The sequence below is a fragment of the Schistocerca americana genome, chromosome 4 (genome assembly GCF_021461395.2).
Source record: "Schistocerca americana isolate TAMUIC-IGC-003095 chromosome 4, iqSchAmer2.1, whole genome shotgun sequence".
Classification (NCBI taxonomy): domain Eukaryota; kingdom Metazoa; phylum Arthropoda; class Insecta; order Orthoptera; family Acrididae; genus Schistocerca; species Schistocerca americana.
This window is the reverse complement of record NC_060122.1, coordinates 499,467,734-499,490,203: the sequence shown is the minus strand read 5'-3', so window position 1 is coordinate 499,490,203 and position 22,470 is coordinate 499,467,734. Positions and strand designations below refer to the sequence as shown.

Genomic DNA, 22,470 nt, shown 5'->3' with positions numbered 1-22,470 from the left:
GGTCAACCAGAAACCAATATTTTACTCACTAGCATTTTCCACATAATAGTTTAAATGAATTCTACCATCTGTTCCTGCATTAGCAGCAGTGGTTCAGGCAGACATATTTTATGTGCTCCTCTATTTTACAGGTTATTAAAGTTGCCTCGAATAAAATGCGCTGAGATGTTTAAGAGTTAAGTTACACCTACTGCTGAAACCAGACCGTCTTCTCACATGATATAGTGGGAACCATATCCAGCCCACTGTGAGCTACTGACTACTATTCAAGGCAATAGAAAAATACCTGCATCAGATTACTCACCGACATCACTTTCAATGCAAAGAAGAAATCAGTATATAAGTGTGTATGATGGTTTTGACATGAGCTGCTACGGTGTAGTCATACGTAATTTTCCGCAGTGACCTGGGTCCATAACATCTTAGCAGGGATAAGCGAAGTTATTAAAATAGCTGAAAGTTGGACGGTTCCGTTTCAGGTAAAGCAGTGACATTCCATTCGCTGACCTGGATTAATTTCTCTGAAGCAGTCACTCTCTCGCGGTACAAGAAAAGCTAAAATTGCCTCAGCATTTCCTAGAGACAGTGATAACGTTTGTCCGGTGGGCGTCCAAGCGCTTTGACTTTCATCTCGGAGGAGATATCCATCAGTGAGCGACCTTTGGTTTCGGGAATAAAATACCAAGTGAAGAACAACCCAGCCAAGGCGCAAGCAGCGAAGACCCAGAAGGGAGCGAAAGGCGCTCCAGCATTTGAGACGACTTGAGCCAGCTTAGTGAGGGCGAAGGCCAGCGCTGAGCTCACGACGGAGACGCACGAGTTGCACAGGGCCCGCGCTGACGCCGGCATCAGGTCGTTCGGCAGCACCCACACCAGCGGGTAGCCTCCCATGTCGAAGGACACCTGCAGCAAAGTAATACGGCTCTTTTTAATTTAGTAGGTACACACGGGGCCTCCCGCTGGCTAAACCTGCCACCACAGGAATGCAGAAATGAACAGTTACCACATTTGGTCCTTATCGGAACGAACCTTTGACGACGGTCACGGTAAACAGTGAGGGCTTAAGCTTCCCAGACAAATACTGGTCATCGTATTATGAGCAAATATAGGGCAAAATATAGAAAAATTTAGATTTGTTTTTATTTATTAATTTATTGGATTGATGCCTCTACAAAGACATCTCAAAGTTGCATAACCTAAGTCTGCATAGAAATTTGTTTTAAGAAATCTTCTACGGCCGTCTGCGTCTGCCATGCTCCGTATTTCGGCGCTGTGATCCACAATTTTTTTAAGCTAGCCGTTTCTTGTGTTCATGTTTTGGACACACTATTGAAACCAACTGCGTATGCATTTAGAAAATTGAAGAAAGAAATGAAGAGCAAAAAGTTAGAACGTCGAAAGCCACATAGAGATGCTTACTTATTGGCAGAGAAAGAATTTCACACATTAAAAAGCCGTCAGGGAGAATGTACGTATTGTGCAAGCAGTGTAGGAAATACACTTTCACAGAAGTTCTGCAGATGAGTATCCTCAGCACTTCCACTGCGGCATACCATCTTATAAATATCTTTTTTGGCAGAAGTCATTAGAATGCCGTAAAGTTATAAGAAAGGCTTGCCACTTGCTATTTTAAATTTTATAAGTCAACTTTCAGATACCTAGCCAATCCTGAACTGCTGAAAAAAATTTGTGCATGCGGGATTACAAAATACGAATAAGAGCTACAATCACCTCCTACGGATGCGTTGTCCACAAACAGTGTGTATCCTCTAATGTCGTGAAGATATCTGCATGTGATACCCGTCTAGTGTTTAATAGTGGAGATGTAGGTCGGATTATATGCCTGCATAGATTAGGCTCCCATCTAGCAAATAAATGAGGATGTATGTTGCAAGTGCTACTTTGAAATGAAGAGGCTTGCACACGAAAGGAATTCGTGATGGGCACCATCAAACCAGTCAGAAAACTGAAACAAAAATTAAAAATAGATGAGTTGAGCTTTTGGAGAATTACTATAAAACATATTCAAGTTCGTCTAGTTCCGTGAGGAACTTATTTTCATTTCATTATTTACTTCCCTTGACTGTCTTCTCGTTCTTTCGTTTAACACCACCTTGAGGTACGTAACATCGAACAATTTTTAATGTTCATTGATATACATTAGCCCACTGTCGTTAAATACTTTCTGATCTTGCTTTCCTCTCTCTTTTACAGATTCTGATCTTTCGTTTTATTTTGATATTGAGTTGGAACATCTCTTTCTTTCCTTCCCAGTTTCCTTATACAATTTCTTTGCAGATGTTGCCAAACTTTTATGATTAGTCTATTTGTGTCATTTCCGAGTACGTGTACATAAAAATCGGTTGTTATTTCTCTCATTATGGATATTCGATTGTTTGGTAAAGGGTTTCGCTTCTGATGTCGATTAGTTTGTTCTTACGGAATTTGGACCTAGGAATTTTCTTAATAGCTCCCTTTCTTTTATTTCCAGCCTTTCAACTGCGCCATCGTTTGTGATAAACGTTGTTTCGGCTCCGTATAAGGCTTCCGTTATGATTACCGTGTTATAGTGTCTATTTTTGCAGTCCATGAGCGGGAAATGTTTGTGGATAGTTGGAATGCCACAGCCGGCCGCGGTGGCCGTGCGGTTCTAGGCGCTTCAGTCCGGAACCGCGGGACTGCTACGGTCGCAGGTTCGAATCCTGCCTCGGGCATGGATGTGTGTGATGTCCTTAGGTTAGTTAGGTTTAAGTAGTTCTATGTTCTAGGGGACTGATGACCTAATATGAAGTCCCATAGTGCTCAGAGCCATTTGAACCATGTTTTTGGAATGCCACATGAAACTTAAATCTTCTAGATTCCATTGCATATTTCTTTACGGCATTCCAACAAATCCATTCTTCAAGATATTTGTATGCCTTGTTCTCCTACTTAAAGACGTTTCTGCGGGATTTTATCGTTGTTATGACTTTGGTCTTTTCGAAGGAGATTTCGAGCCAATTTTTTTGCTTGCTTTTGTAGTTCGACAGTCTCTTCTTTGGCTTCTTCCAAGTCTCGGCTACTAGGGCCGTATCGTTTACAAAGGCTAGGCATCTAATTCTGGTGCCTTTGTTTTTTGTTCCTAGTCCGATTACACTATTGATATTCATGTTGCAGTCTATGAGTACTTTTTCTTGTGCACAGTTTAATAGCAGAGGGGAGAGTCCATCTCCATGCCGAACATTTTTTTAATCTCAAAACAGTCAAAGAGTACTTCCATCAATGTAAATTTGAAATATGTCTTGAAAACAGTTTATCTGGTTATGTTTGTGGATGTCTTGTCTAGATTTAGTTCTTTCAGAATGTTGGTGAGGGATTTCCGCCATATTGGGCCTTCTATTTTTCGAAAGCCAATGGAAGTGACAACATATTATTTTGTTCTTAATTTCTGGCACGCCATGATGTTATGAAGTTTGGGATTTTTGTTGCGGGTGGATCTTCCTTTCCTGAATCCCGTTTGGTATTATTGAAATGGATAGCCTGTTTGTGGCTCTGATCTGTTAAGTTAAACTTTAGAAAATATCTTGTATGTTGCATGTACGCGTGAGATCCCTCTGTAGTTCTTGTGCTCTGCTTTGGAGCCTTTATTGTGGAGTGGGTGCTTGAGGACATATTCCCATTCATCTGGTACTCTTTCATTTACCCAGAGGTCTTCAAAAATATTTTGGAGAGACAATATAGCATTTTTGTTGACATTTCACGTTCAGGTTCCTGAAGTCTTACAGTAGTGGGAGGTTCAGAGTTAGGGTTTGTTGTTGCCGAGGGGCTAAATTCCATTTTTCTGTGAGTTCATCACTATTGAGGCGGTTTCTGAAATATTCCGCCAATATTTTTCAACCAGCCCTATTGCTGAGGGCAATATTTTTATTTTTGTCTTGGAGATGTAAACGTGCTACACTTCTCAATGTAATAAGATTTTCATTCTACATATGTGGAAGCAGATTAAGAGAAATGTCGGTAGCTTCACTGATTTTATATAGAATATCATGTATGTTGATCATGATACATAAATAGCACGAAACGAAGAATCTGATGAATGGGATGACATAGAACAGGCTTCATGTAATTTGCGGCAGCTTTCGGTAAACACCTAAGTGAACTGTGTTAAGGTAATCGAAAGAGAAATGACTGAGACGTAAGAAGTTGCTGGTACGACAGAAGCAGGATGTGTGCGTAACTATGGGGATCTCCCTTTGACCCTTACAGATACAACAACCATCTCCAAGACGCGGCGCGTTCTAGGCAATGTAGCGGCATTACATCACGAATAGCTAGCAACAACGACTTAAAGGATGCTCGTAATTAGTGTCGATCGCTTGTAATGCAAGAATAAGCAAAATCATTATATCGACACTAAAAATTAGTATTGTGAATACAACAGACATACCTGCTTTATGGAAAACTATCTTCCGCAAAACGAATGCAGGGCACGTTGACAAAATAAAGCAAGTGTTGTCATAAAAGAAGATATTCGAGATATAATTACTAATATTTAGAAGTCTTCTAAACCTCGGTGGGAACCGCGTAAAAGAGCGGTCGTCACGGTAGCCTTGACTACCTCATCGCCGTCGACAGTGTCAATGAAAACAGTCTTAACCTCCGGAAAGAAAAAGGACTCTTCCGGAACCAAGTCTGGAAAAGACATGAAACATTGTCATCGCTTTTGATTTGTTCGTCCTTGCCTTCTTTTCTGACCGTCTGTCAAAACTTAGGGGACCAGCTTCGCGCTCACCTTTTCCATGTTGAGATCTCTTTTAATGACGGTATGCACAGAGGATTTTGAAGGTTCAGTGCCTAACACTCATTCGACGGTCAGAATCAACAACTCAGCCACATGATCCACGTTTCATAGGTGTGGCTGGCTGATGGTAGTTCCCTGCATTCCTTAATCCTTTCACTGCCATTGGGATGTAAGCGTCCGAAGACAGTATATCAGAAAATCACTGCAGGTTATTGTTAAGTACCAATGTTCCACTAGTAACAGATAGGCTGCCAATGGTTTGCAGCATTCTTCAAGTTTCACTGTTAACACTCTGCTCTGTACCGTCGCATCGTATTAGTTCGCGTTTGTAGATAGGTAACGGATCAACAGATTTGTGAAGTGGGCTGCTGTCATGGCTTCCCAGACAAATGGTGCCAATGACTGCATGCGCGTACTCATGTCTGCCTCAGCGCGAACGGTGCCCACAGTGAGCACATGTAATGTGAGTTACAAACTTGGTGAAATGCTCTGATTCACGCAATTTTTCTGCGTATCTTGTAGTTTGACGCAGTTTCCCTTTGAAATCATGAAGGTACCTACGAGTAACGATGTATGAGCCATGGTTTCTCTTGTTACAAAAACAAAATGACGGGAAATATTTTCTTCATGTTGTTACCTCTGACTATGACAATAGTTAAAATAACAAAACATTTATATCTTTCTCTCCGAAAATATATTGACATGAAAGTTTGTGGTAAGTTCTCAGGGACCAAACTGCTGAGGTCATCGGTAGCTAGGCTTACGGCTTGCACAGTGCCTTGGTGAGAACTTGGGTCCATGACTTAGTGGAATCTGCGTCAAACTCGAACCCTACCATCAGCTCATACCAACTGAAAGAGGGATTCATCTGACAAGGCCACAATTTTCCAGTAGTGTAGTGTCCAACCGATATAATCACGAGTCAAGGAGAGACGGTGCAGGCGATGTACTCCTGTTTGCAAAGAAACTCGGATCGATCGTCTGCTGGCATAGCCCAGTAACGATAAATTTCGACGCACTGTCCTAAAGGATATGTTCGTCGTACGCCCCACATCGATATCTGCCATTATTTGAGGCAGGGTTGTTTGTCTATTAGCAGTGACAACTCTACGCAAAAGCCGATGCTCTCGGTCGTTAAGTGAAGGCCGTCTGTAGTGAGAAGTAACGCCTATAAATCGATATTCTCGGCACACTCTTGACACTGTGGATTTCCGAGTATCGGATTCCCTAATTATTTACGAAATAAAATGTCCCATTCGTCTAGCTCCTACTACCATTCTCCGCGTTGAAAGTCTCTTTATTCACGATTTGTGGCTATAATCACGCCGGAAATCGTTTAACTTGAATCACCCGATAACAAGTGACAGCTCCGCCAATGCACTGCGCTTTTTTACCTTTCGTACGCGAAACTACCGCCATTTGTACACTTATGGCCATTAAAATTGATACAGCACGAAGATGACGTGCTACAGACGCGAAATTTAACCGGCAGGAAGAAAATGCTGTGATATGCAAATTATTAGCTTTTCAGAGCATTCACACAAGGTTGGCGCCGGTGGCGACACCTACAACTTCCTGACATGAGGAAAGTTTCCAACCAATTTCTTATACACAAACAGCAGTTGACCGCCGTTGCCTGGTGAAACGGTGTTGTGATGCCACGTGTAAGGAGGAGAAATGCGTACCATCACGTTTCCGACTTTGATAAAGGTCGGATTGTAGCCTATCGAGATTACGGTTTATCGTATCGCGACATTACTGCTCGCGTTGGTCGAGATCCAATGACTGTCAGCAGAATATGGAATCGGTGGGTTCAGGAGGGTAATACGGAACGCCGTGCTGGATCGCAACGGCCTCGTATCACTATCAGTCGAGATGACAGGCATCTTATCCGCATGGCTGTAACGCATCCTGCAGCCACGTCTCGATCCCTGAGTCAACAGACGGGGACATTTGCGAGACAACAACCACCTGCACGAACAGTTCGACAACGTTTGCAGCAGCATGGACTATCAGCTCGGAGACAATGGCTGCGGTTAATCCTGACGCTGAATCATAGACAGGAGCGCCTGCGATGGTGTACTCAACGACGAACCTGGGTGCACGAATGGCAAAACGTCATTTTTTCGGATGAATCCAGGTTCTGTTTACAGCATCACGATGGTCGCATCCGTGTTTGGCGACATCGCGGTGAACGCACATTGGGGGCGTGTATTCGCCATCACCATACTGGCGTGTCACCCGGCGTGATGGTATAGGGTGCCATTGCTTTCACGTCTCGATCACCCCTTGTTCGCATTGACGGGACTTTGAACAGTGAACATTACATTTCAGATGTGTTACGACACGTGGCTCCACCCTCATTCGATCCCTGCGAAACCCTACATTTCAGCAGGATAATGCACGATCGCATGTTGCAGGTCATGTACGGGCCTTTCTGGATACAGAAAAGTTCGACTGCTGCCCTGGCCAGCACATTCTCCAGATCTCTCACCAATTGAAAACGTCTGGTCAATGGTGGCCGAGCAACTGTCTCGTCACAATACGTCAGTCACTACTCTTGATGGACTGTGGTATCGTGTTGAAGCTGCATGGGCAGCTGTACCTGTACACGTCAACCAAGCTCCGTCTGACTCAATGCCCAGGCGAATCAATGCCGTTATTAGGGCCAGAGGTGGTTGTTCTGGATACTGATTTCTCAGGATCTATGCACCAAATTGCGCGAAAATGTAATCACATGTCAGTTCTAGTATAATATATTTGTCCAATGAATACCCGTTTATCATCTGCATTTCTTCTTGGTGTAGCAATTTTAATGGTCAGTAGTGTATATATGCATATCGCTATCTCAGTGTACCTTAGTGTAAAATAGCCACACGTAACTGTCTTTCCCTCCAAAAAAATATTGGCAGTGAAAGGGTTAAGTACGTTATGTCATCTTGATATATACGAAAGCAATAGAAAAGGGACTATTGGGATTAGTTGAGCCGGTCGTAGTGGACGCGCGACCGATACGGTTGCAGGTTCGAATCCTGCCTCGGGCATGGATGTGTGTGATGTGTTTAGGTCAGTTAGGTTTTAGTAGTTCTAAATTCTAAGGGAGTGAATACCTCTGATGTTAAGTCCCATAGTGCTCAGAGCCATTTGAACCATTTTGGATCAGCTTTTGCATAGCTTGTTCGATCTTTTGTCACATCGTGTGTCACAACAAGATCTGTGGGAAGCGATTTACAAAATCAAAGATACTGACGCAGTCACTACTTGGAGCAGACTGACCTAGGGTGCATTTCAAGCCGAATGGCCTCCTTATCTCCCTTCCCCTCCTCGATTTCTACTACCCAGTGCATATAACTCCCTTTATTTTATGAACCACAATGTATTACCTCGGATATCCGCGAATATGTGTGCTGATACACGTATGTACACAGATTACTAGAGGCTGATTTAACAAGAAATCCTTGGGTAACAGAGGAAATATTGAATTTAATTGATGAAAGGAGAAAATATAAAAATGCAGTAAATGAAGCAGGCAAAAAAGAATACAAACCTCTCAAAAATGAGATCGTTAGGAAGTGCAAATGGATAAGCTGGGATGGCTAGAGGATGTAAGGATGTAGAATGTAGATGATTATCTCACTAGGGGTAAGATAGATACTGCCAACAGGAAAACTAAAGAGACCTTTGGAGAAAAGAGAACCACTTGTACGAATATCAAAATCTCAGTTGAAAGCCCAGTTCTAAGCAAAGAAGGGAAAGCAGAAAGGTGGAAGGTGTATATAGAGGGTCCTTACCAGGGCGATGTACTTGAGGACAATATTATGGAAATGGAAGAGGATATAAATGAAGATGAAATGGGAGATATGATACTGCGTGAAGAGTTTGACAGAGCATTGAAAGACCTGAGTCGAAACAAGGCTCCGGGAGAAGACAACATTCCATTAGAACTACTGACGGCCTTGGGAGAGCCAGTCCTGACAGAACTCTACCATCTGGTGAGCTAGATGTATGAGACAGGCGAAATACCCTCAGACTTCAGGAAGAATATAATCATTCCTATCCCAAAGAAATCTGGTGTTGACAGACGTGAAAATTACCGAACTATCAGTTTAATAAGTCACAGCTGCAAAATACTAACACGAATTCTTTGCAGACGTATGGAAAAACTTGTAGAAGTCGACCTCTGGGAAGATGAGTCTGGATTCCGTAGAAATGTTGGAACACGTGAGGCAATACTGACCCTACGACTTATCTTAGAAGAAAGACTAAGGAAAGGCCAACCTACGTTCTTAGCATTTGTGGACTTAGAGAAAGCTTTCGACGATGTTGACTGGAATACTCTCTTTCAAATTCTGAAGGTGGTATGGGTAAAATACAGGGAGCGAAAGGCAATTTACGATTTGTACAGAAACCAGATGGCAGTTATAAGAGTCGAGGGACACGAAAGGGAAGCAGTGGTTGGGAAGGGAGTGAGACGGGGATGTAGCCCCTATCGATGTTATCAATCTGTATATTAAGCAAGCAGTAAAGGAAACAAGACAAAAATTCGGATTGGGTATTAAAATCCATGGTGATGAAATAAGAACTTTGAGGTTCGCCGACGACATTGTAATTCTGTCAGAGACAGCAAAGGACATGGAAGAGCAGTTGAACGGAATGGACAGAGTCTTGAAAGGAGGATATAAGATGGACATCAGCAAAAGCAAAACGAGGATAATGGAATGTAATCGAATTATGTCGGGTGATGCTGAGGGAATAAGATTAGGAACTGAGGCACTTAAAGTAGTAAAGGAGTTTTGCTATTTGGGGAGCAAAATAACTGATGATGGTCGAAGCAGAGAGGATATAAAATGCAGACTGGCAATGGCATGGAAAGCATTTCTGAAGAAGGGAAATTTGTTAACATCGAGTACAGATTTAGGTGTCAGGAAGTCGTTTCTGAAAGTATTTGTATGGAGAGTAGCCATGTATGGAAGTGAAACATGGACGATAAATAGTTTAGACAAGAAGAGAATAGAAGCTATCGAAATGTGGTGCTGCAGATGAATGCTGAAGATTAGATGGGTAGATCACATAACTAATGAGGAGGTATTGAATAGAATTGAGAATTGGGGAGAAGAGGAGTTTGTGGCACAACCCGACAAGAAGAAGGGACCGGTTGGTAGGATGTGTTCTGAGGCATCTCACAAATTTAGCGTTGGAGGGCAGCGTGGAGGGTAAAAATCGTAGAGGGAAACCAGGAGATGAATACACTAAGCAGATTGAGAAGGATGTAGGTTGCAGTAAATACTGGGAGATGAAGAAGCTAGCACAGGATAGAGTAGCATGGAGAGCTGCATCAAACCATTCTCAGTACTGAAGACCACAACAACAACAACGATTTCACAAGCAGTTAGCTCACGCAAAAGAGAAGAAGGCTCGTCAGAGGCATCCAGTAGATGCTGGCCACGACTTGGGGGCTGCTGTATGTTTTGAGGTAGAAGTAGACGCCGATGGCCGCGGAGGAGAGGGCACAGCCGCCGAAGCAGAGCAGCAGCAGCGGCCGCCTGCCCAGGCGCTCCACCAGTAGCAGGCAGGCGCCGGCCGACGCCGCCCGCACGGCGCACACTGCCGTCACGGACAGACTGGGCTCCAGCGGGCTGCCGCTGTCCGCCAGGGAGATAGTCGAGGACGACAGCAGCGAGTCGCAGCCGCACAGCGCCACCAGCGCAGACACAGCCAGCGACACCTGCAGCAGCGCATTTCGCGGTTGTCCACCCGTGCTCTTAGCAGGAAAACACAATATGATTCCCAAAATTACACAACATCTGATCACAAGTACCAGGACACATTTTCTTTCCTTTTTTTAAGTCATCATTGTCCTGACTGGTTTCGTGCAGCCCGTTACGAATTCTACATCTATATCTACTGGGTGATCAAAAAGTCAGTATAAATTTGAAAACTGAATAAATCACGGAGTAATGTAGATAGAGAGGTACAAATTGACACACATGCTTGGAATGACACGGGGTTTTATTAGAACAAAAAAAATACTGAAGTTCAAAAATGTCCGGCAGATAGCGCTTCATCTGATCAGAATAGCAATAATTAGCATAAGTAAGACAAAGCCAAGATTATGTTATTTACAGGAAATGCTCAATATGTCCACCATCATTCCTCAACAATAGCTGTAGTCGAGGAGTAATGTTTTGAACAGCACTGTAAAACATGTCCGGAGTTATGGTCTGGCATAAGCGTCGGATGTTGTCTTTCAGCATCCCTAGAGATGTCGGTCGATGACAATACACTTGCGACTTCAGGTAAACCCAAGCCAATAAGCGCACGGACTGAGGTCTGGGGACCTGGGACGCCAAGCATGACGAAAGTAGCGACTGAGCACACGTTCGTCACCAAACGACGCGCGCAAGATAGCTTTCACGCGTCTAGCAATATGGGGTGGAGCGCCATCCTGCATAAACATCGTACGTTCCAGCAGGTGTTTATCAGCCAGGCTGGGGATGATGCGATTCTGTAACATATCGGCGTACCTCTCACCCGTCACGGTAGCAGTGACTGACGTTTTGCTATCCAGCGCCATCTGTCGGACATTTTGTGAACTTTTTTTTTGTTGGTTCTAATAAAACGCCATGTCATTCCAAGCATGTGTGTCAATTTTTACCTCTCTATCTACATTATTCCTTGATTAGGTTTTCAAATTCATACTGACTTTTTGATCACCCTGTACATCTACATCTACATGGATACTCCGCAAATCACATTCAAGTGCCTGGCAGAGAGTTCATAGAACCACCTTCACAATTCCCTATTATTCCAATCTCGTATAGCGCGAGGAAAGAATGAACACCTATATCTTTTAGTACGAGCTCTGATTTCCCTTATTTTATCGTGGTGATCGTTCGGCCCTATGTAGGTCGGTGTCAACAAAATACTTTCGCATTCGGAGGAGAAAGTTGGTGATTCGATTCCGTCGCAACGAAAAACGTCTTTCTTATTATGATTTCCAGCCTAAATCCCGTAGCATTTCTGTGACACTCTCTCCCATATTTCGCGATAATAGAAAACGTGCTGCCTTTCTTTGAACTTTTTCGGTGTACTCCGTCAGTCCTACCTGGTAAGGATCCCACACCGCGCAGCAGTATTCTAAAAGAGGACGGACAAGCGCAGTGTAGACAGTCTCCTTAGTAGTTCTGTTACATTTTCCAAGTTTGCTGCCAATAAAACGCAGTCTTTGGTTAGCCTTCCCCACAACATTTTCTATGTGTCTTTTCCCATTTAAGTTGTACGTGATTGTAATACCTAGGTATTTAGTTAAATTTACGGCTTTTAGATTAGACTGATTTATCGTGTAACCGAAGTTTAACGACTTCCTTTTAGCATTCATGTGGATGACCTCACACTTTTCATTATTTAGGGTCAACTGCCACTTTTCTCTCCATTCAGACATTTTTTCTAAATCGTTTTTCAGTTTGTTTTGATCTTCTGATGACTTTATTAGCCGATAAGCTACGGCGTCGTCTCTAAACAACCGAAGACGGCTGCTCAGATTGTCTCCCAAATCGTTTATATACATAAGGAACAGCAAGGGGCCTATAGCACTACCTTGAGGAACACCTGAAACCACATCTGTTTTACTCGATGACTCTCCGTCAGTTATTACGACCTGTGACCTCTCTGACAGGAAATCGCAAATCCAGTCACATAACTGAAACGATACTCCATAAGCACGCAATTTTACTACGAGCCGCTTGTGTGGTACAATGTCAAAAGCTTTGCGGAAATCCAGGAATACGGAATCGATCCGAGATCCCTTGTCAATAGCACTCAGCAATTAATGAGAATAAAGCGCTAGTGGTGTTTCACAGGAACGATGCTTTCTAAACTTATGTTGGCTATGTGTCAATACCGTTTCCTTCGAGGTAATTCATAATGTTCGAACACAATATATGTTCTAAAATCCTGCTGCACATCGACGTTAACGATATGGGCCTGCAATTTAGTGGATTGCTCCTACTACCTTTCTTGAATATTGGTGTGACCTGTGCAACTTTCCAGTCTTTGTGTACGAATCTTTCATCGAGCAAACAGTTGTATATGATTGTTAAGTATGGAGCTAATGCATCAGCATACTCCGAAAGAAACCTAATTGGTATACAGTCTGGACCAGAAGACTTGCTTTTATTAATTGATTTGAGTTGCTTCACTACTCCGAGGATATTTACTTCTACGTCACTGATGTTGGCAGCTGTTCTCGATTCGAATTCTGCAATATTCCTCTCCTGTGCCAACCTCTTCGTCTCAGAGTAGTACTTACACTCTACGTCCTCAATTATTTGCTGCATGTATCCCAACTTATGCCTTCCTCTACAGATTTTATGCTCTACCGCTCCTTCTAGTGCCATGGAAGCTATTCCCTCGTATCTTAACAGATTTCGTGTCACCTCGTCCCTTCTTTTTGTCAGTGTTCTCCAGATATCTCTTTCCACTTCTATTCTGCGGAGATCCTCCTCGTTCCTTACCTTATCAGTACACCTAATTCCCAACATTCTTCTGTAGCAACACATCTCAAATGCTTCGGTTCTCTTCTTTTCCGGTTTCCCCACAGTCCTTGTTCCTGTGCCACACAACGGTGTACTCCAAACGTACATTCTCATAAATTTCTTTGTCATACGAGGCCTATTCGGAAAGTAACGTCTGATCGGTCGAAAAATGGAAACCACTGTAAAAATGAAAAATGTTTTATTTGCTACACCTTACGGCTACATCTCTACATAGTCGCCGCTCCGATTTAGACATCTGTCTTAGCGTTGTACCAACTTCCCGATACGCTTGTCGTAGAAGAAAGCTGGCTGTGCTTTCCGCCAATTCTCTAAGCTGATCTACAGCTCGTAGTCTAAGTCAAAACATTGTCTTCATAGCCAAAGGTACATTTGAGCGGAGATGACACTCAGGGAGAGTCAATTACGGGCTCTATTATGGATGATTAAACACTTCCCATCGAAAACACTGCAGGAACAACTTCATTGCCCCTTCAGAGTTCTGCCGAGAATTGTCGTGCAGAAGGAAACGTCTGACAGATATGTTAAGTGGCTGCTTGACATCAGACTAAGTCTCACACCAGACACTGTTGTCCTATGAATCCTTACGGGCTCAGTGTGCGCTCATAACTGGAAAGAGCGACGTGACGTAATCGACGGCAATACTGGAGTCTCCGCCTAACACATCAAGGCAATCGTAAAATGCGTTTTAGACAGGTACGTGCCGAGTAAAACTGTGATGGACGGGAAAAACTCACCGTGGTACAACAACAAAGTTAGGAAACTACTGCGAAAGCAAAGAGAGCTTCACTCCAAGTTTAAACGCAGCCAAAACCTCTCAGACAAACAGAAGCTAAACGATGTCAAAGTTAGCGTAAGGAGGGCTATGCGTGAAGCGTTCAGTGAATTCGAAAGTAAAATTCTATGTACCGACTTGACAGAAAATCCTAGGAAGTTCTGGTCTTCCGTTAAATCAGTAAGTGGCTCGAAACAGCATATCCAGACACTCCGGGATGATGATGGCATTGAAACAGAGGATGACACGCGTAAAGCTGAAATACTAAACACCTTTTTCCAAAGCTGTTTCACAGAGGAAGACCGCACTGCAGTTCCTTCTCTAAATCCTCGCGCAAACGAAAAAGTGGCTGACATCGAAATAAGTGTCCAAGGAATAGAAAAGCAACTGGAATCACTCAACAGAGGAACGTCCACTGGACCTGACGGGATACCAATTCGATTCTACACAGATTACGCGAAAGAACTTGGTCCCCCCCCCCCCCCCCTTCTAACAGCCGTGGACTGCAAGTCTCTAGAGGAACGGAAGGTTCCAAATGACTGGAAAAGAGCACAGGTAGTCCCAGTCTTCAAGAAGGGTCGTCGAGCAGATGCGCAAAACTATAGACGTATATCTCTGACGTCGATCTGTTGTAGAATTTTAGAACATGTTTTTTGCTCGAGTATCATGTCGTTTTTGGAAACCCAGAATCTACTATGTAGGAATCAACATGGATTCCGGAAACAGCGATCGTGTGAGACCCAACTCGCTTGATTTGTTCATGAGACCCAGAAAATATTAGATACAGGCTCCCAGGTAGATGCTATTTTTCTTGACTTCCGGAAGGCGTTCGATACAGTTCCGCACTGTCGCCTGATAAACAAAGTAAGAGCCTACGGAATATCAGACCAGCTGTGTGGCTGGATTGAAGAGTTTTTAGCAAACAGAACACAGCATGTTGTTATCAATGGAGAGACGTCTGCAGACTTTAAAGTAACCTCTGGCGTGCCACAGGGGAGTGTTATGGGACCATTGCTTTTCATAATATATGTAAATGACCTAGTAGATAGTGTCGGAAGTTCCATGCGGCTTTTCGCGGATGATGCTGTAGTATACAGAGAAGTTGCAGCATTAGAAAATTGTAGCGAAATGCAGGAAGATCTGCAGCAGATAGGTACTTGGTGCAGGGAGTGGCAACTGTCCCTTAACATAGACAAATGTAATGTATTGCGAATACATAGAAAGAAGGATCCTTTATTGTATGATTATATGATAGCGGAACAAACACTGGTAGCAGTCACTTCTGTAAAATATCTGGTAGTATGCGTGCGGAACGATTTGACGTGGAATGATCATATAAAATTAATTGTTGGTAAGGCGGGTACCAGGTTGAGATTCATTGGGAGAGTCCTTAGAAAATGTAGTCCATCAACAAATGAGGTGGCTTACAAAACACTCGTTCGACCTATACTTGAGTATTGCTCATCAGTGTGGGATCCGTACCAGATCGGGTTGACGGAGGAGATAGAGAAGATCCAAAGAAGAGCGGCGCGTTTCGTCACAGGGGTATTTGGTAACCGTGATAGCGTTACGGAGATGTTTAACAAACTCAAGTGGCAGACTCTGCAAGAGAGGCGCTCTACATCGCGGTGTAGCTTGCTCGCCAGGTTTCGAGAGGGTGCGTTTCTGGATGAGGTATCGAATATATTGCTTCCCCCTACTTATACCTCCCGAGGAGATCACGAATGTAAAATTAGAGAGATTCGAGCGCGCTCGGAGGCTTTCAGACAGTCGTTCTTCCCGCGAACCATACGCGACTGGAACAGGAAAGGGAGGTAATGACAGTGGCACGTAAAGTGCCCTCCGCCACACACCGTTGGGTGGCTTGCGGAGTATAAATATAGATATAGATGTAGATGTAGATCTGAGCAAAGCTCCTTCGGTTTTTCACTGTGATTTCCGTTTCGCTCCCCATGGGACCTTACTTTCCGAATAGCCCTCGTATTTAGACCGGTTTCATATCAATGGACTTCGCTTGCTTATGGATGTCCTTCATGATAGTACTAGCCCGCTTTTTATGTCCTCATTGCTCCGTCCGTACTGGGCTATTTTGCTAATGATGTAACAACATTCCTTAACTACATCTACTTCGTGATCACCAATCCTGATGTCAATTTCTCTCAGTTTTTATTTCTGCTGCTTACCATCGTCTTTCCTTGCTTTACTCTTAAACCATATTCTGTACTCATTAGACTGTTCACTCCATTCAGCAGAACCGGTAATTCTTCACTTTCACTAGGGACAGCAATGCCATATGCGAATCGTAACACTGATATCCCTTCACTTTGAATTTTAATCCCACCACTAAACCTTTCTTTATTTTTTGTCATTGCTTCTTCAACGTACAGGCTGAACAGAAAGGGAGAAAGATTGCATCCCTATCTTATACTCTTTTTAATCCTTCCACTTCCTTCTTGGCATTCCATGCTTATTGTTTCCTCTTTTGTTCTTGTACGAGTACATATCGTATATTACCTGTCTTTTCCAATAGTTTACTCTTATTTCTCTAAGAATTTCGAATGTCTGGCACCATTTGTCACTGTGGAACGCTTTTTCCAGGTCAAAAAATCCTATGAATACGTTTCTATTTTTCTTCGGTGTTGTTTGCAGTGTGAACAGCAACGTCACAACTACCTCTCTGGAGCCTTTACCCTTCCTAGAGCCAAAGTGATCAGCACCTATCAGACCCTCAGATTTATTTTCCATTCTTCTGTACACTATTCTCGTCAGTAACTTGGATGCATGAGCTGTTAAGCTCATTGTGCGATACTTCTCGCACATGTTGGCTCTCGCGATCTTCGGAATTGTTTGGGTAATGTTTTTCCGAAAGTCAGATGGTTATATCGCCAGAGTTATACGTTCAACATACCAACGTGAATTGTCTTTTTGTTGCCACTTCCCTGACGATTTTAGAAATTGTGATGGAATGTTATCTGTCCCTGATGCATAAACTGATTTAAAGTCTTCAAAAGCTTTTTCATATTCCAATTTTAATACTAGGTACCAGCCCTTTTATGTACACTTTCCACCTATCCACTCTCTCCTCTGCATTTAAAAGCGGAATTCCCACAGCACTTTTAATGTTATCACCATCGTTTTTAACTTCTCCAGAAGATGGTTTGGCTTTTTCATATGCTGGGTCAGTCCTTTGGCAATCATTTCTTTTTAGATTTATTCACAATTTTCATTCAGCCATATTGTATAAGCTTCCCCGCACTCCCTGTTTATTTAATTCCTGTGTGACTTGTATTTCTGAATTCCTGTATTTCGCTGGACATTTTTTCACTTCCTTCTCTCATCGATGAACTGAAGTTTTTCTCCTATTACCCATGGTTTCTTCGCAGTTTCCTACGTTTTTCTCAATAACTTCTGTGAGTGCACTTCCCGCCCTCTTTAGAGATGTCCGTTCCTCTTCAACTAAAGAGCTTTTGCGCTATTTCTTATCACAGTATCTACAGCCTGAGAGACTTCAAGCGTCTCTCTTCATTCCTTAGCGCTTCCGTATTCCACTTCTTTGCACAATGATTCTTCCTGACTAGTCTCTTATACTTCAGCCTACTCTTCATCATTACTAAACTGTGATCTGAGTCTGTCTGCTCCCGAGTACGCCTTACAATCGAGTATTGATTTCGGATTCTCTGCCTGACCATGATGCAATATAACTGAAATCTTCCAATGTATCTCGGATTTTGCCAAGTGTGCCTTCTCGTCCTGTGATTCTTGAACAGAGAATTCATTATTACAGCTGAAATTTATTTCAAAACTGAATAGCGTTTTTTCTCTCTCAATTCAAGTATCAAGCCCACATTCTCCCGTTACTCTTTTTTCTACTCCTTCTACTACAACCATTTTCCAATCCCCAATGGCTATTAGATTGTATTGTCCCTTTGTGTACTGAATTATCAGTTCAATATTCCCACATATTTTCTTTATGCAACCGCGCGGGTTAGCAGTGTGGTCTCAGGCGTCTTGTCACGGTTCACGTCACAGGTTCGAGTCCTCCCTCGGGCGTGGGTGTGTTGGCCTTAGCGTAAGTTAGTTTAAGCCAGATGAAGTAGTGTGTAAACTTAGGGACCGATGACCTCAGCAGTTTTGTTTCATAAGACCTTACCACAAATTTCCTAATTTCCATTTTCTTAACCCTTCACCTTCGGCTTGTGACGTCGATATGTATACCTGAACTATTGTTGTCAATGTTGGTTTGCTGTCGATTCTGGTGAGAGCAACCCATCACTGAACCGTTTATAGTAACTCCCTGCCATACCTTCCTACTCATGACGAATCGTACTCCCGTCACACTGTTTTCTGCAGCTGTTGATATACTCGCCTGACAAGAAATCCTTGTCTTCTTGCCATTTCACTTCACTGATCCCCCGCCTCCACTTTATCTAGATTGAGCATTATCATTTGCCTTTTCAGATGTTCTAGCTTCCCTACCACGTTCAAACTTCTGACATTCCAGACCCCAACTCTTAGAACGATATGCTTTCGCTGGTTATTGGATCTTTTTCTAATGGTCACTTCCCACTTGGCATCCCTTCCCAGAGATCCGAATGGTGGACTAGCCCGAAATCTTTTGTCAGTGGAGAGATCATCATGATTTTTTTACAATTAGAGGCCACATGTCGTGTGGATACACATTATCGGTTTTTAGTGCAGTGGTATTCACTGCCTTCAGTGTTCTCATGCCGTTGATCATTGCTGGTACTTCCGCCTTTGGGGGCAGTTTCCCTCTCCCAGGGCAAGAGAGTGCCCTGGCTCTCTGTTCACACCCTCGCCCGCTTTGACAAGTTTTAGCTGGATGAGGGTGACTTCTTATGCCGGAATTCTTCATCCGCCATTTCTGATGAATTTTATTCAAAATTAAAACGGTGCGGGTTTCGAACCTGGGACTGAGGACGTTTTGATTACTATTTAGTGACACACTTATTTGGACATTATTATGACAGCTTGGACTCTTCTGGAGTCACGTTCAATGAGGTGTCTGAATGTCTTTAGAGGAACAACCGAAACCAGAGGAGACAGTGATACTGAAAACTGGGGTCTGCAACAAACTCGATGTTCCACCCCGTCCCAAAGTTGTTCTTAAGGTTCAGATCGAGACTTTTGGGAGATCATTTCAGGACGGTTACTGTCCACAAACCATTCCCTGACAGATGCTGCCTAATGGCAGAGTGCTTTACCACGCTGATACAATCACCAGCTCCAAATTGTTCCCGTATAGCACGTAGTACACCATGCTGTAAAATGTATTGATATCCTTCCTCATCCAGCGTTTTCTTATGCACATCCTAACTACGAAAATCAACCCCCATAACATAATATCGTTTCGCGTGTACTTCACTTTTCGCGCTACAGATGATGGCAAGTAAAGTTCTTCAGGTATTCGCCAAGACCAAACACTTCCATCGGATTGCCGCAAAGTACAACGTGATTCATCACTCCAAATCATTCGTTTCCAGTCATTCACTGTCCAATGGAATCGCTCCTTACATCATCTGAAGGACCGCTTAGCACTGAGTACGGAAATGTGTGGCTTTATGAGGAGCTGTTCGACTATTGCACCCATTCATTTTTACGCCGTACGTACGGTCATTGCGCTAGTTAGACTTCTGGTAACACATCGGTACTCACGAGTGGTTCCTTCCACTCGTTTCAGGCGATTTTTGCACCACCATCCTCTTCAGTGCTCGACAGTCCCTGGTCGTCAGTAGGTAATATCTTCCTGGTCCTTGTTTATCTATGGTTGTTCGTTCGTGTTTCCACTTCCCAGCCACATCATCGGCAATTGGCTTGGTCAGTTTCACAAGCACTGAAATGTCTCAGATGGATTGGAAGCCCAAGTGAAATCCAATGACTACTCCACTTGCGAACTCACTGAGCTTTCCTGACCGACCCATTCTGCTGTTACAGCACAATACTCCCAACCTTCTAGTACACCGGTAGGTCCGCCTCTAGTGACATTTAATGGTCAAATCCACATTATGTAGGTGTGCCCGGATAGCTTGGATCAGACATTGTACAGGGTATTCATAAAGTCTGCTAGAATTTTAATACATAACTTGGAAACTATTAGAGAAAGAGAATTGAGGAGTCTTGTCCCAAATGTTTATAATACAGTCAAAATGTAGGAAGAAAAGCCATTATTTTATAAAAGGTGGGGTAGCAGATTTTAATTTTATGACTCCTTCACGTGGTAGGAAAAGTTGGGAAAATAAGTTTTGATAACAAAGCTTACGTTGGCTAAACATTCTGTAGTTTTAAAAACCGTAAAAATATTTCAGACCTTTTTCAGTTTATTCAAAAAATCTTTTTCTTGTCCTCCTGGCAGTTTGGCATCTATTTCTTTTTTATGAGAACGCCTCATTCTCTACAAATAAGTACAACATTTTTTGCACCAAATACCAAGGGCGCTACAATTCATCAAAAAATAACGGTTTTTCAAATTTTGTGCACAATGCGATAACACCAAGTTACTGGGCACTTTTATTTCATTTCCTGTTTGTACAACTGAAGTATAGTATACATTATGCTATTCACTGGAATTGAACGTCTCACTTTGGCGAATGATTAGCACATATAGTATCGCTGACATTCATTCAGCACCTACTAACACAGCCAGGTCAGCTGTTGACCTTGTGTTCATGACTGGTTTAGGACAAGGCATAGAAAACTTATTTTTTGTGAAGAGAGAAGAACGGAAGACAAATGACTTTGTGCTGCAGTCGGCTAGCTCGACAGTGAACATATTCTGTCCACTCACTCCGTTACTGTATGTGATACATCACCTCCTTGTTTCTGTCAAGGAAAAAATGTTTTCCAACATTATTAAGGAACATGAGAACCTAAACTCAAAACTTGCCCCATTCAAGAAACCAGATGCTCCTCGTGAATAAATACACTCCTGGAAATTGAAACAAGAACACCGTGAATTCATTGTCCCAGGAAGGGGAAACTTTATTGACACATTCCTGGGGTCAGATACATCACATGATCACACTGACAGAACCACAGGCACATAGACACAGGTTGCTATTCTCCTATGGAGACGATCGTAGAGATGCTGGGTGTAGTCCTGTGGAACGGCTTGCCATGCCATTTCCACCTGGCGCCTCAGTTGGACCAGCGTTCGTGCTGGACGTGCAGACCGCGTGAGACGACGCTTCATCCAGTCCCAAACATGCTCAATGGGGGACAGATCCGGAGATCTTGCTGGCCAGGGTAGTTGACTTACACCTTCTAGAGCACGTTGGGTGGCACGGGATACATGCGGACGTGCATTGTCCTGTTGGAACAGCAAGTTCCCTTGCCGGTCTAGGAATGGTAGAACGATGGGTTCAATGACGGTTTGGATGTACCGTGCACTATTCAGTGTCCCCTCGACGATCACCAGTGGTGTACGGCCAGTGTAGGAGATCGCTCCCCACACCATGATGCCGGGTGTTGGCCCTGTGTGCCTCGGTCGTATGCAGTCCTGATTGTGGCGCTCACCTGCACGGCGCCAAACACGCATACGACCATCATCGGCACCAAGGCAGAAGCGACTCTCATCGCCGAAGACGACACGTTTCCATTCGTCCCTCCATTCACGCCTGTCGCGACACCACTGGAGGCGGGCTGCACGATGTTGGGGCGTGAGCGGAAGACGGCCTAACGGTGTGCGGGACCGTAGCCCAGCTTCATGGAGACGGTTGCGAATGGTCCTCGCCGATACCCCAGGAGCAACAGTGTCCCTAATTTGCTGGGAAGTGGCGGTGCGGTCCCCTACGGCACTGCGTAGGATCCTACGGTCTTGGCGTGCATCCGTGCGTCGCTGCGGTCCGGTCCCAGGTCGACGGTCACGTGCACCTTCCGCCGACCACTGGCGACAACATCGATGTACTGTGGAGACCTCACGCCCCACGTGTTGAGCAATTCGGCGGTACGTCCACCCGGCCTCCCGCATGCCCACTATACGCCCTCGCTCAAAGTCCGTCAACTGCACATACGGTTCACGTTCCACGCTGTCGCGGCATGCTACCAGTGTTAAAGACTGCGATGGAGCTCCGTATGCCACGGCAAACTGGCTGACACTGACGGCGGCGGTGCACAAATGCTGCGCAGCTAGCGCCATTCGACGGCCAACACCGCGGTTCCTGGTGTGTCCGCTGTGCCGTGCGTGTGATCATTGCTTGTACAGCCCTCTCGCAGTGTCCGGAGCAAGTATGGTGGGTCTGACACACCGGTGTCAATGTGTTCTTTTTTCCATTTCTAGGAGTGTAATAGTACCTGGAGAACAATTTACTATAACGTTCTATAGTGGATTTTTCAGCAGTTCCCGTTTG

General features: G+C 43.8%; 1 protein-coding gene across 1 annotated transcript in view; it reads right to left on the bottom strand.

Annotated features, from left to right (window-relative positions):
- Positions 1-576: 576 nt before the first annotated feature.
- The window catches only part of LOC124613581 (facilitated trehalose transporter Tret1-like), a 99,221-nt gene continuing 77,327 nt past the window's right edge, over positions 577-22,470 (bottom strand). The window contains exons 4-5 of the mRNA XM_047142296.1: positions 10,179-10,505; positions 577-903 (exon numbers count right to left, since the gene is read on the bottom strand). Coding sequence (XP_046998252.1) covers positions 577-903; positions 10,179-10,505 — 654 coding nt within the window. The remainder of the gene's footprint in view (positions 904-10,178; positions 10,506-22,470) is intronic.